General features: G+C 42.0%; 1 protein-coding gene across 1 annotated transcript in view; it reads left to right on the forward strand.

Annotated features, from left to right (window-relative positions):
* The first annotated feature begins 389 nt into the window (after positions 1 to 389).
* LOC111231713 (myelin transcription factor 1-like protein) overlaps positions 390 to 14,623 on the forward strand; it is a 50,636-nt gene continuing 36,402 nt past the window's right edge. The window contains exons 1-4 of the mRNA XM_022758930.1: positions 390 to 405; positions 1,589 to 1,643; positions 2,407 to 2,440; positions 9,043 to 9,105. Coding sequence (XP_022614651.1) covers positions 1,589 to 1,643; positions 2,407 to 2,440; positions 9,043 to 9,105 — 152 coding nt within the window. The 5' untranslated portion in view covers positions 390 to 405. The remainder of the gene's footprint in view (positions 406 to 1,588; positions 1,644 to 2,406; positions 2,441 to 9,042; positions 9,106 to 14,623) is intronic.

Here is a 14,623-nt window from a genome sequence, read left to right on the forward strand (position 1 = left end):
CATGTTAGTCTTCTTATGCATCATTTCTAGGTCATATTATGGGTTACTAAAATGCATCTAGCAGTGCAACTGTAAGACCTCTCTGGAGAAACACATAATTGACTGAAAGAATGAAATGTCACATTTGTAAATATCAGTAAAAATGTGTAGATGATCTCGCTCAAGTGGAGTCTCTCGAGTGTTTAAATGTCATATCGCGATTACACATTTCAGAACAAACAGGGTGCTGACAGGTTTGATTCTTGCAACATGAATCTGACATCCAGCAAAACTGAGACGCTGCTGTGTTTTCTTTTCTCAGATCATGACTTTGGAAGACGGCCTCTGAAACGGTGTTTGGTGCAAAGACTCTTCAGCAATAGGACCAGCAACAGATTGAGGTGGTGCCACACTGAGCTCGACCAGGTACACTGTCACAACTGAAATACTAACTGTCAAAACTAGAATAAAGAGTTAACAGTGTGGCCTGTGTGAGGTCTCATGTTATATGGAGTACAGTTTGTGTTGACAGCAAGTTTATTCCACATCTGAATTCACGATAAAGAACAATATAGAGTGGTCATCTCTTTTGTATGCCATGTGTGGAAAGATGGCACCATATTAATGCTAGCTAAAAATGGTACCTAAAACAAAATTGAAATTTCACTTTGTAAATTCATGGGTAACTTGACAAAACCAGGGTGAGATTACTATAAAACTATTATACGACAGTAGATGTTGTAGTTGTAACCTGGTCGGTTACACGTTAGCTACCACTTTTCAAATGGAAGCTAATGTGGTGAGACATTGCTAATTCGTTTCTAACAGGTTATTGCTTAATAGTTGCTTGTGTAAGTAGTAAATAGTATGTTGCTAAGTCATTGCTACAGAGTGTTAGCATTGATTCCAAGTGTGGTTGCAATGGTTGCTTCCATAGTTCCCTGTTCTTTCAGGCTAATTTCTAAGTTTCCAGTAGGTGGTTTCTAATTGTTGAGTTATTTAATGTGGCTGCTGAGTGGCAGCTAGTGGGCTGCTATTATAAATAGTTGTTAAGTTGTTATAAGCGATGAGTAGCAGCTAGTAAGTTGCTAGCAGTTGTTAGTAGTTAGTTGGTTACTAAGTAGTTGGTAAGTTGTTCAAATTGCTAATTTGCTGCTAGGTAAGTAGTTATGTTGTTGAATGTGCAGTTACATTGTTCATAGTCGTTGCAAGTGGTAGCTATTGGTTCTTAAGTAGTAGTTGTTGAGTAGTTGATCAAAGCCTTTGCTAAGTGGCAGCTAGTTGGTTACTACTGCAAGTAGTTTTCAAGTTGTTCAGGTTGCTAAGTGGTAGCTAGCTGGTTGCTAAGTAGCTGTTAAGTTGTTTAAAGCGGTTGCTAAGTGGCAGCTAGTTGGTTGCTACTGTAAATAGTTGTTACATTATTGAAAGCAGTTGCTAAGTGGCAGTTGGTTGCTATTGTAAGTAGTTTATAAGTTGTTATAAGTCTTTGCTAATGGCAGCTGGTTGGTTGACATGACTTTGCAGGCAGCTAATGAAGTCATGAACAAAAGCACATTTTCTTATTCAGCCGTTACAGGTTCAGAGCGTTAAATTGTGTTTTCCTCTCCAGATGGAGGGGAATGCGGTTGAAAAACGCCATCGAACACGATCCAAAGGAGTCCGAGGTATGAGGATGCTTTATGTCTGTCTTGTCATAATCTTGTTCAAAACTTCTGAATCACCGCCTCCCAGCAAAAACAGGTTCATTAACCCTGGCTAGGCTGGCTAGCAAACAAATATGTCAGCTAATGTTATAACTGCTCCTGTCTCAACCAATTATTTTTACTCACGTTAACATATAAAATCTTGATTTAAATACCACATGAAAAAGGCAATAAACATGTAAAAAAAAAAAAAAAGCTGGTTTAGCTGACATTATAAGTTAATGTTAGCTTAAGTAGTTTGTTAGCTAACCTAGCCAGCCGGCTAACCTGCTGGAGCCAAGAATATTAATTAAACACAACTTCTTCTTTGTTTATTTGATAAGTTTGCTAGCTTTAAAACTGATAGTGACGTCTGTTAAATTAGAGCAACTGGATACTAATAATTGTCTATCAGATATTAACAAGGAAATTTCCAATATTGATACATCATGTTATCTGTAACATAAAGCACATGCAACATTAAATCTGTAAAATGCTCTGTGAAACAAATAATTCCTCTAGTTTTTATCACAATTTTATCACTGACTTGGTGCTAAATTAGTGATTAGAAAACTGACATTCAATCGGTTCCTGTGTCCCACAACAATCATAAATTAAATCAATTAGTAATTGACATAATAAATGTTATTCTGAAGCCCACACACAGTACATGTGTTAATTATTGTCAGCTGAGGACTGAAGTTATTATAACATTAATCTTTTTGTTCTGTTTATCTCTATGTAGCTGCTGTGGAAGCTGTTACACAGGAGTTATTCAGGTAGGTAAACCAAAATTAATTCATCATCATATTGGACTCTTATTATTGCATCACCTTGCATTCATCAAAGAAAGTAATACTGAGAGACTTCTCCTGTCATTAGCATGTCTCATAATTTTGACTCATGATCTAATGATACCATTGGCCCAGCACAGTTACATGCAAGGGTCCAATGTGTTGCCAGTTATGCGTCAGCTCAGGAGATACTGCAATACACAGGTGGACAATGGTGGAGAAACATTAAGAGGTTTGACTAGAAGGAAGGAAGCACTGTGGATTCTGTCCTGGTCGCAGAGCAGTGACCCAGTCTAATGCTCTTGAATGAGAGGTCATGGGAGTTTAACCATCCGGTATATATCTGATTTTTTATTGAGTCACTCAGTAATGAATGTGAAAGCTGTTTGTTTTTGTCTGAAATTCAAGGTTTCTCTCACTGAGTGTTGGGCTTTGACAAGTTTGTGACTTTGGTGGACAGGACAGCTGATGGGAGTCCAGAACTGGACGGTGTAGGTAGTTGTTTTGTGTCTCTCTCAGTCTGGGGGCTCTACAAACGAGGGGTGCAGGTGCTTTTATCTTCTTATAATCTGTCCGTGTTATTATTATTCAAATATGAGGCGAACACAACAAATCATACTGTTAAACTTTGTCAAGAAGAAACAAACTGTCTGACGATGACAGTGACAACGAGCAAAGGGGACAATGAGATGGACATAAAGCTATATAATGTTACACTTGTGGCTGCGGCACCACAGCTGATAAATGCTGTATTCAGATTCCTAAAAATATTGTTGTGCATTAAAAATGTCAAAAAATGTACTTAAAGTATCAGAAGAAGTAATTCAGAAGAATGGCTCCTACAAGGCTGAGTATAGATATCAAAACACCACTTCACCACTGGCTCAGAAGGACATTTTTACAGATAATATGGTCATGGTGGATTATTTGGGTCATGACCTCTAGTAGACGGTTGGCTGAACACGAAGCAGCTAGAAAGACACCAGGATCAAACTGCCTGCGTAGCGTGTGCGTGGCAGCTGACGTCGCCGAACTGCTTCGGAGAAACGCGTGTGTTCACACAGGCTGCGTGTCCAGCTCTATCTCTACATACAGTTTACAGGTTACTGAATGTTGGCTTTCTTTTCATTATTAATTCATTTCTGATTTATTTTTGACAGAAAACGTCACTATAACGTCTCTGTCTCCACATGCAGCTGCTTAAATGGTTAAAAAATATATATTTAAATTTTTTAATGACTGTGTCGTCTTCAGTTTCTACTGTGATGTCACTGTGACATCAAAAGGTCTTTTCTCTATTTCTGCTGGGAGACGAGTCACGTGTGAAAAATACGCGAGACGCAGCCAGTGTGTTGCTCTAAGCTGTTAACATGGGCTCCTAAATGAAAACCCAAACGTTCTGCAGCCGCCACGCACACGTGACACATCCAGTGTGTTCCTGAGAAAACAAGGGATTCCTTCGTTCATGAGTGTGTGAAAGATTATTAGGTGGATTGCTGCGGCATCTGCAGCAATAGGGAAGCTACACCGGGACTTTGAGATGAATAGGGAGTAAAGAGATGGATGTCGTAATTCTGAGAGCGAATCATGACCTTGTGACCTCCGACAGTGGGTCAGCAGGGTGTCGTGTTAATATGAGACCCTGTTGTGTAATACATGAACCGTTTTTCAATCGCACTCGACCAATTCTTTATTACATTTTGACGACTTACAACATTTTGTGATATGACTGGAGAAAAACACCAGCAGCGGCTGAATATCACTGCTACCTGTGTGTGTGTGAGTGTGTGTGAGTGTGTGTGAGTGTGTGAGAGTGTGTGCGTGTGAGTGTGTGAGTGTGTGCATGTGTGTGAGTGAGTGAAGGGGGAAGTTTCTGCTTCACTTAATCTCATTTAGTAAAACTGACAAATATTGGTGTGTGCAGCAGATTATGGTTGAACCCGGTTTGATCCAGGTCAGTGCTTTACTGTAAACAACATGTCCTGTCTGCACCATGTGAGCCTGAAGCGGAGGAGCAGAAAACTCAGTGTGATTCACCCAGAATTTAAATCTGATGGGTGCCGCTGAGGGCTGCGCACCCAGAGCCAGACATGGACAGAGACGCTTTGAAGTCAGCAGTAATGACAGGAATGACTCATAGTTTAAATACTGTGAAATACTATAAGTACGTCACGAGGAATCATTGAATATTTTCATCAGTTTTAATTTATTTATTTATTTTTTATCACAGTCACGGACTAATCTGACTAATCTGCAGGGATAAACATGTACAAATTAATTTGTCATTGTGGTGTGATGTGGCAGATTGAGGAAAAAAGGAAGAAAGAAAAAAACCGTGGCTCTGATATTAAAATTCTTCCATGACTTGATTTAAATTGCAAAATAAACACATCACATCTGTCAGCTCAGTGGGAATCAGAGCTGCAGTTTCTGCTGCATCACTTTAACTCCAGGTTGATGATTAGTGACTTTGTCCTGAAAGGAGGGGAGACTAATGAGTTCAGCGAATGAGCAGATTTTCAGGTAATTTACTGTGAAAATTTATGGTCCCCTGAGGATGACCCCTAATGTTTCTGGTGACCTCCTGACCTTTGTCCTCAGTGCCAGAACTCCTGCTTGTGCACAAGAAATATTAAAACAAACGGACATGAAGTTCTTTGAGGATGGATCGGGACAAATCCTGATCCAGATCCCAGTGTGCTGGATATGGTTCTGGCTGCAGCTGAAGGAGCAGAGGGACGTTGACAACACTCCCACCTTCACATGATGACTCATGTTGAAAATGAAGACAAAAAATGGAAGCGAAAAGGTGGTGCCAAGAAGATGCTGATTAAAAAGGCAAAAAAAAAAAAAAAAAGCTGAAGCGGGATGCAGCAGAGTGCTCTTAAATAACAGATGCAAGCTGTGTCCCAATTCAGAGGCCGAATCCTTCAGAGGCTGCATTTGAAGAAAGATTGCGTCACAGCGGCACGACTAGACTGTCCCATTTCAAAGGCTCCTTCAATTGCGTTCTTCTCTTCCTGGGCGACGAAGGCTCCCACAGATGGATCCTTCATGGTCGAACATATCCCGAGATTAATTGTGCACCAACACTGAAAGTACGGCAGCAAACAACACCGACAGAGAGCCTGAGGATTACACAGTTAAATGTAAGTATTGTGTTTCAGCTCAGTTCAGCAGCTAACGGCACAACTGTCCAAACCACAGGCCTCGAAAAGTTTCACGTTGTCAAGGTTGGTAGGTGACGAGCCACAGTCAGAGCTGACGACGCAGACCGTCTCTTTTCTGTCCGGCCCTTGCGCTCTACGACGGCTGTGAAGGGCCACGCCTCCGTGGCCCTCGTCCTCCGAAAGGATCCGGCCCCTGAATTAGGACGTAGCTACAGTGTTTTCCATGTAGGTTGACGGTACACGTTTATACACTTGTATAAGGATTAGCCTGGTGATATTGTTTGTTTTTGTTGCTGTCAGCAAATCCCATGAAAAGATCAGAAGGCGGGAATGTTGCATATATCCCGCCTCACTGTTCTGTACAAAATGTACAAACACAGAACGGGGAACGTTGTTGTTCCGCCTTTGTTCCGTCGGCGGAGGCAGTCACAGAGCCAGACTGAGGGGGGTGTAGAGGGGAGAGCTGACACGGTGGGACAGGATACTGGGGCTGTTGTTACACGTCACGCCCCGGATTACACAACGCCTGCACGCTATCTAAAATCACTCGCCTTGGCAACGGCTTCTTAACGACGTTACAGCTGGATCTCTGGGTAAAAGGAGCTAAAGGTTTTCTTTTTCAAACATTAGTCAAGCAGGAGGAAATGTTGTGTTTGCTGGGGACTATTTTCTGCAGCGGATTAATCCACATTTGGTGCCCTAGAGAGTATTTAGGGCAGCGGGACGTCGTGTGTGTGGGACTGAGTCATCACATACTTACAGTGTGATGAAGGAACATGTCGCCCAGTGCTACAGTGAGACTCACTGACACGTCTGTAATCATTTCAGGAACAACTGAAGTCTGTGGCTCAGAGCCGTTTATCACGGCAACATTTCAGACAAAAATCAATTAATTTCAATGAAAGTAAATCACAGGAATCAAACTCCCAGCACCAACTGGGGTGTGTGAATTAATCCTGCTCTGCCACTTCATGGTGTGTCCGGACATTTTGCCTTTTTAGGGCCACATCTGGTTTTGTTTCCGGGGCCCGCCGGCTCTGGAAACAAGTGGAAGAAAATATTTTGTAGTTTTAAAAAGCTTACTAACATTAAGGTTGTACTGATGCATTGTGGGAATTTTTTTTTTACCATGATTGCGATTAAGTGTGTCTGACATTGTATCGGGGGAGTGAAGATACACACACACACACACAGAGCTTGGATCAATAAGGCAACACTATCAGTCTCTGCTCCTACACTGATTGATGAGCCTCCTCACCTTGAGCCAATCGCCTCCTGTTTTCCTCCGCTCGTCCTCTTTCTCCCCTTGTTTTCTCACCTCCTCCTCTCCCTGCTGCTTCTCTCCCTCCAGTCTTCCATCACCCTCTTTCTGCCATATTTTATTCCTCTTCTTCTCTTCCACCTCAATTCCTCCCCCTGCTTCATTACCTTCTCCTCCTCTTTGCCATTTGTGTCCTCCCATTCCTCATATACTCCTCAATACTCAATACTCCTCTTTCCTCATCCTCTTCCTCCCCTACCTTCTTGCCTTCCTCCTCTTTCTCCATCGCTCTCCTCCTCCTCCTCTGCGTCTTTACACTCGTGATGTTAAATCTTCACCTCTGTCTCTCGTTTTTTAGCCTGCAAGTAAGCGTGTATAAATCAGGTGATGCTGGGTGGAGGGTGGGTGGAGCTCTGCAGTGTGAGGTCAGAGGTCGCGGGTGTGCGAGTCCCTGAAGCCGGGCGGCGTGCGTTGGCCGGCGGTCTGCGTGTCTTCGGGGCAGAGCGGCCTGAAAGCTGCAGCAGCGTGACTCAGAGCTCTGGAGAGCTGTGCTGCCGGCTGGAAAGAAAAACCCATTCAGACAGAAACTCTTCGACCTGCTGCTGACAGTGAAACCAGCTCAATGAGTGAATGTGTTTATTTTCTCCAAATTAGGAAGAACAGAATATTCCCAATAAAAGAAAGTTTACCTCTGACTCTTAACTCCCTGAGCTCATCCAAAACCCCGGGAACACCAGGCTGCTCTAATCTTTCATTCATTCATATTGTTAACCCAGGGCTAACAGTGCAGTACAGTGCAGTACAGTATAGTATAGTACAGTGCAGTACAGTGCAGTACAGTATAGTATAGTGCAGTGCAGTGCAGTACAGTGCAGTACAGTATAGTATAGTACAGTGCAGTACAGTACAGTGCAGTACAGTATAGTACAGTGCAGTACAGTACAGTATAGTATAGTACAGTGCAGTACAGTGCAGTACAGTATAGTACAGTGCAGTACAGTATAGTACAGTGCAGTACAGTGCAGTATAGTATAGTACAGTGCAGTACAGTGCAGTATAGTACAGTGCAGTATAGTGCAGTGCCGTATAGTACAGTGCAGTATAGTACAGTACAGTACAGTACAGTACAGTGCAGTACAGGAAGCCTGTGCTTCATGCAGGGATGAGGGTGTGGGGCCCCTGGACCAGAGCCTCTACATGAAGTTACTGTAAATGTTTCTTGTTAAAAAGTCATAGTGAAGTTAAAAGACACAAAATCACAAAATCACTCAAAACTGTCACAGACTCTCAAAGTAACCACAAAGACACAAACCCAAGAACAAAGAGACTAAAAATGACAACAAAGAAAAAAGAATAATACAAAGAGACAGAGAAGAAACAAACAAAGAATTATCACAGAGACAAAAACTATCATAAAGAGACGTAAAACGCTTAAAAAGAGACACAAAATCCACCAACGTACAGACTGAAAACAGCGACACGGTGATCTGCTGCTGCTGCTGCTGCTGCTGCTGCTGGAGTTGATTCAGGAAACAGTGAGAAACGTGTGAAATACAACTGGCTGGTTGTGTGTCACAGATCCATGAGGTTCATCCCACTGTGAGTGTGGATTTTAAAACTGTGTAAAGTTATCACAGCTGTTAACAAGATCTGCTATTTTTACATCTTGACGACCACGAGGGAAGAGCAGGAAGCCCTGAATTCAGTTTCCTCAATAAAAGGCCGCGGGATGTATTAATATTATTAATATTTAATATTTCATCTCCTGTTTTTGTTTTGTCCATCAGTCCAAAACTTTCCTTTACTAAACTAAAATATACATCTTTTGCCAAAACCAGCTAATATTTGACGTTTTTGTTTAAAAAAAGAATCACTGCAGCTGTAAAAAGAATTAATTATCGTTAAATAGTTAATCCATCCGTCCATTCTGCTGCTTAATTGCGTTTGATGTGGTATTAAATTGAAGCAGAGACCCCAGAGGAAACCCTGACGCAGAACAGTGCAGCGTAACTTCACCACTAAACCACTGACCACACCACGTCAGGTGGAGCTGCAGAACGAGCAGCCGACACCCACAACCCCACCCTCCATATCACTCACCCAACACTACTGTAGAGTTTGTGTTCTCACTGTGTGTGTGTGTGTTTCCTCCTCAGCTGTCCCACCCCCGGCTGTGATGGCAGCGGTCACGTCAGCGGGAAGTACGCCAGGCACCGCAGGTACGAGCTGCTCCTCTTGCTTTGCCGATGTCCGGTTTTTACATCGTTTTCTTTGAGTTCTTTGTTCCAAGAAATGATTTTGCATGAAGCCTGATGAGTGCGGAGGTCTGAGGATGTCTTAAATGTTTCATCTGACATATTGTGTTAAAAAGTACGGATCACTCATTCTTTCTGTGACCTTTAGGAGCTGCTCAGATTCTCTACTGTAGGTCACTCCCCAGGTAACAAAATGAAACTTCTGGCCCAACATATGCCCGGGTTCTTGATTTTGGTCTTTGGACAGAAGAAATGTGTCCAGATGCACGTGACAATCATGCTGTTTATGGGCCAGATTCAGGCCGTGGAACCGCACGTATACTGGGCCAGAAGAAAACCAGCATGGGCTGGATTTATTTTGCTATCTAGGATCATATTATTGATCCAACATGGATGCATGTGAAGCAAAGAAAACATCATCAGGAAATTTGTTTTTCCCTCTAAGAGAAGAATTCTGAAGTATGAGAAATCAGATTTTAAGATTTCTGGTTTTAGCCATTGAAGGCGTCACATTTCTCTACAACTTTTATTTTGAAAGATAAAAAATAAGAATCTCTAAAACGACGATTTGAAACTTTTCTCCCGCCAAAAATTTCCATTAAAATCTGCCTAAATAAACTTAATTTAAATGTTTTCGACCAGTTTCAACTCGTCAAGTTTCAATTTCTGCTTCATTCAATGAGGTTTAAAGATAATAAATTTAAGATAATAAATTCAGTGGAGACTTTTAATCTTCCAGAGCCTGGATTTCAGTAGCTACACCATAGCTTTACATTTTAATCTTGTTAGGTGCAAAAATAATAAATGAACAATTTAAAATGAAGGGAATTTATATTTTGTCTGAAACAGCATTACAGAGATAAGATATAACAAAATGAAAAATAAAACGTGTAAAAAAATTAAAAAATAATTAGAAAATTGTGCAGACTTTTCTGGTTGGATTGTAAAAGAATTGATGAGGGGTGTCCGGCTGGCTGCAGTCCTGTCTGTCGGCTTCAAACGTCTCACTCAGCAGCTCAGAAACCGAACTGTGGCAACAATAAATGAGCTCACGTCACGGTCTCAGACCTCCTCAATCGGCAGCTCGCAGCCTCCAGTCAGTAAATCCACCGCCCCCTCACGAGGCCGCAGATAGAAAACCAATCAGACCGAGCGCGTAGCTGCGAAGTCCCCAGGTCACGGCGGGCGATGGCCATCCGTCCCGCAGTGCTCCGACCCTTCAGGCTGCAGGACGCTCGGTTTCTGCCTCAGATCTCTGTCGCCTTTGGAAATGCAGAGACAGTGAATTACCAACAGAAGTGTGTGTGTCGGGGGGGGGGGGGTGGGGGGGGGGGGGCATTCACTACAACTCTTGATTTCTCTGGAGTAAAACTGCAGCCAATGTAATGTTTGCATTTTCATAGTAAAACAGGGCAGAGCCACAAAAACATCCATCTGCACGAAACTCATACATTTCTATAAAACAGGTGAAATATATATCAAACCAGATGGAGTTGCATTGAAGCAGAAGTGGACCACAGAGGTTTTCTCTCAAAGAAAATAACATTTGAAGGCTGAATATGAGGCCGTGGAAACTGAAGTAGATTTCATTATTTAGGTAAAAAAAAAAAACAGATTTAAACATCCATTATGAAATCAAAGCACTCGTTGAGATGTTCTGAGGTTATTTTGGAGCATCTCTACGGTATTGTTTTCAGTGTAGAGGTTGGTGTGTGTGTGTGTGTGCGTGTGTGTGTGTGTGTGTGTGTGTGTGTGTGTGTGTGCGTGTGTGTGTGTGTGTGTGTGTGGGAGGCTGGCATGTAGAGGTTGCACAGCTCAGGACAGCGGTGGTTTGACGCCCGAGGTAACAGAGAGATAATGAGAAGGGCAGGATGGCGAATCGCTGGCAGAGCAGACTGATGTTGCTGCGAAGGGCACAGAGCTGCCCAGGAACATTCAGCGTCCGGCGTAACGAGAGTCAGGCTCCAGAATCAGAGCTCAGATATTCACACTCGTATAAAAACTCTGACGGACGTTTCTAACGGATAAGTCTTGATGTTTTTGTGGGAGAACAAGGAATTGGTTTCGATTTTGATTTGATTTAAAAACCCTCTTTTACTTCACCGCTCCGTTTTCAGGATTATTCCAAGAGCTCAGTAATATTTTTATCACATATCATCTTGTTTTAGGGACCTGTGACTTCACTGCCGGCTCCTCGTGCTGGACATCAGTTTGAGGAGTCACGTTTTCCCAGTTGAACTTTCATTCATATCATAGAAATAATTGAAGCTTATAAACTTCATGGTTTGGAAGCAGGAGAAAAGAAGGAGGCACAACTTTAGTAATCTCGATCTGTCACTTTAAAGTGTCAGGTACATATTTAATCAACATTGCATATCTCCTGCTGCTGTGTACATATTTATTTTTACTTTATATACTGAGCGTATTTGGCACAAGAATCTTTTGGATTGAATTCAGTTGTCTTTTATCCTGATTTAAATTTAGAGTGTGAACCGGGTGAACTTGGCAGCTGTGTCATTTAGGTAAATATAAACACCGGATCAGACTCGGTACCGGAGGCTGCAGTTTCAGGACACGGCCGCAATCTGAAGACGGCGTTTCTAGGACCCTAGTTTTTCACTACAAAGCCACCTAGCGAATACCGTCCTGCAGGGATGATAGTAGCCCAGCCCTGAAGTTAGCAACAGGTTTTGTTCAGCAGGATCATCTTCACTAATGAACACCACTTTATGATAAATACAATCAGCAGAAGTAAAAAGCTAATGTTAGACTATAAACTAGTAGTTTGATTCAGCTCTGACCTCTTCCACAGACGCCTTTCCTCTGACAGAGTTAGTGACAGAGGCAGTGAAGCTGGGCTGGAGAGAAGATCAGTTTTCATGTTCAACACGACGACGTTCAACGTTCAACATCCCCGACAACCTCTGAGCCTCATTCAGACACTCGTTAGCAACCGAGACGTAAAAGCTTGAAGAGTATTTACTGATGTATTTTATGTTGGAGAATACAACATGAAAATGTCTTGAGCTTGTGATAAACACAGACCTGATTTCAACCAACCGAAACCCCAGAGACTCATTCAGGACTCATTCCTGTTGCTGTGTGTTGGTTAGAGTGAGGGGAAGGAGTAAGATGCAAAAAAATCCCAAACACCAAAAATCTAAATCCAAAACAAAAAAGAAGAAGATCCAAAAACTAAAATTCAGTATTCTACATCAATAGACCCCAAACCTACATCCTAGTGTTGATGTCATGCTTCGACCTCAGAGCTGGTTTATGAAAATAAATTTCCTCAACAGTTAATTCTTTGGAGAAAATAATCACACTATAAAGTCCATTTAGAAGCTGTTCCCAGTTGGAATTGTAAATGTTGAAATTTCCTCTTTTTTTTTCATTGAGCACTTTAAGGACTCCTCATCCATGCTGGGATTTCAAGTTCTCTCCTGACACTGGAAACAGAGGTTGAGAGAATAACGTTATAACTAACTGTGATCGTCTCTGGTAAATTAGTGACAGAGAAGGAAAGACAGAGGCTGGGAGAAAGAGAGAAGTCGGCCGTCTGATGGTTCCTCTCTGGGGAACCGACAGATGAATTACTTAATCAGTTAATCATCAGCTGATCACAGGAGCGCACAGTACACAAACATCTGATTTTACAAAGACGCAGCAGAGAGGGAGAGCTCAGCGTTTGCTAATTTGTTTCCTGTCTGATTTCTTCTTGTTATTTATTTGCAGCCTTTCCACTAAATGCTAATAAGATTTTACGGGTTGGGAAGTGTCCTCAGACTCCACACGAGTCTGAATATCTTTAGCGGGAATTTAATTTGACATTTCATAAGCGTCTTCCCCAGAGTCAGATGAAAAGATGGATGCAAGCTTCATCCTAGTTGAGGTCCAGAATGTGTTTAGCCTAACTTTGCATACGTACTTGGAAGTAATGTGAGAATTGCTTGTGTGACTTTGTAAAATCAGATGAAAGTAAGCCTTACAAAACCCCCAGTGTTGTCTGATCTCCATGTTAGCTTTCCATTAGCTTGTTGTTAGCTTGTAGGAAATGGTGTGGTGAAAAAAATCCATATATACCTGACTAGTCTCGTTATGTAATTGGCTTCAAATGAGGCTTAACGTTCACAAAACCAGCTCCAGCATGTGGGCGTAAAATCAAAGCAAGCCACATTAGCAGAGGAACATGCTAATGCTAATGTCAAGAAGCTAGCATGCAAAATAAACAACATGGGGAGTGTCTGAATCATCTTACAGTCATTACCTTTGAGACCAACCAGTGAGAGAATAGCAGACATGTTTCCAACACAGACTGTAACTGTCCTGACATGAGAGTCACATATTTACCAGACAGAATGAGTGTAAAGAGACTTTACAAACCGTGGCTTTAGCTAGTTTATTGGCTAACTAATTTAGCAACAGATGAACTGATGAGGGATAAAATGATGGAGCTGAGGTTCATTTACTGTGTTTTACTGTCTGTTTCATAAACAACATAAAATCAAGTTTGTTAGCACCTGCAGCCCAACGAGTGGACGTCATTCAGAGACTGTACTACAGCTGAAAATGAATAACACGCTTCACCATGAAGACGCAGCTCCACGAACGTAGACGCTGGTCTGCTCTGCAGTGGTCAGGCCGTTGCTTTAATCTCTTCACCCTGTTGATGTATCAGTCAGACTCTAATACAAGTACAATCACACCCTAACCCTCGACCACAGAGAGCAGCAAACACGTCTTGAAAAGTCTTTCATTTCATTTCTGAAAATGCCAACATAAGATAAAATAGAGGAAGTACCCACAGCTGTAACATTATTATAAAGTGTGAACGGTTCTGAGACAGATCTGCTTCAAAATCTATACGAGTGTTTAATGTACGGAAAAACATTCTGTTTTCTCTTAGTGAAGTTTAATTGATGAAGGCGTTCCACAGTTTGATTGACGACACAGTCGTTAGTGTAAAACAGTAAAGTAAGTTGATTTGTTAACTGTACTGTACTTTAGTACTATACTGTAGTTCTCTACTGTAGCACTGTAGTACTGTAGTGTACTGTAGTACTGTACTGTAGTGTAGTACTGTAGTGTAGTACTGTAGTGTACTGTAGTACTGTAGTACTGTAGTACTGTAGTACTGTACTGTAGTACTGTACTGTAGTACTGTACTGTAGTACTGTAGTACTGTAGTACTGTACTGTAGTGTAGTACTGTAGTGTAGTACTGTAGTGTACTGTAGTACTGTAGTGTACTGTAGTACTGTACTGTAGTACTGTACAGATCAGTGTGTGATTCCTTCAGACAAACAGTTTGATTCCAATGTGGGAAATCTGGATCCTGGTGTTTCTTTTTTCTGGGATTGTTGACTATTAGAAAATGACTGAATGTCGTGAGGGGGCGCAGAAAGGATCAAAGTCTATGTGAGCCCCCCCCCCCCTTCACCATCACCTCCCCCCCAGCTTTTTTTTCTACCTCCCCTATCTTT

This window comes from Seriola dumerili, unplaced genomic scaffold, assembly GCF_002260705.1.
Source record: "Seriola dumerili isolate Sdu_G_001 unplaced genomic scaffold, Sdu_1.0 BDQW01000312.1, whole genome shotgun sequence".
Lineage (NCBI taxonomy): Eukaryota > Metazoa > Chordata > Actinopteri > Carangiformes > Carangidae > Seriola > Seriola dumerili.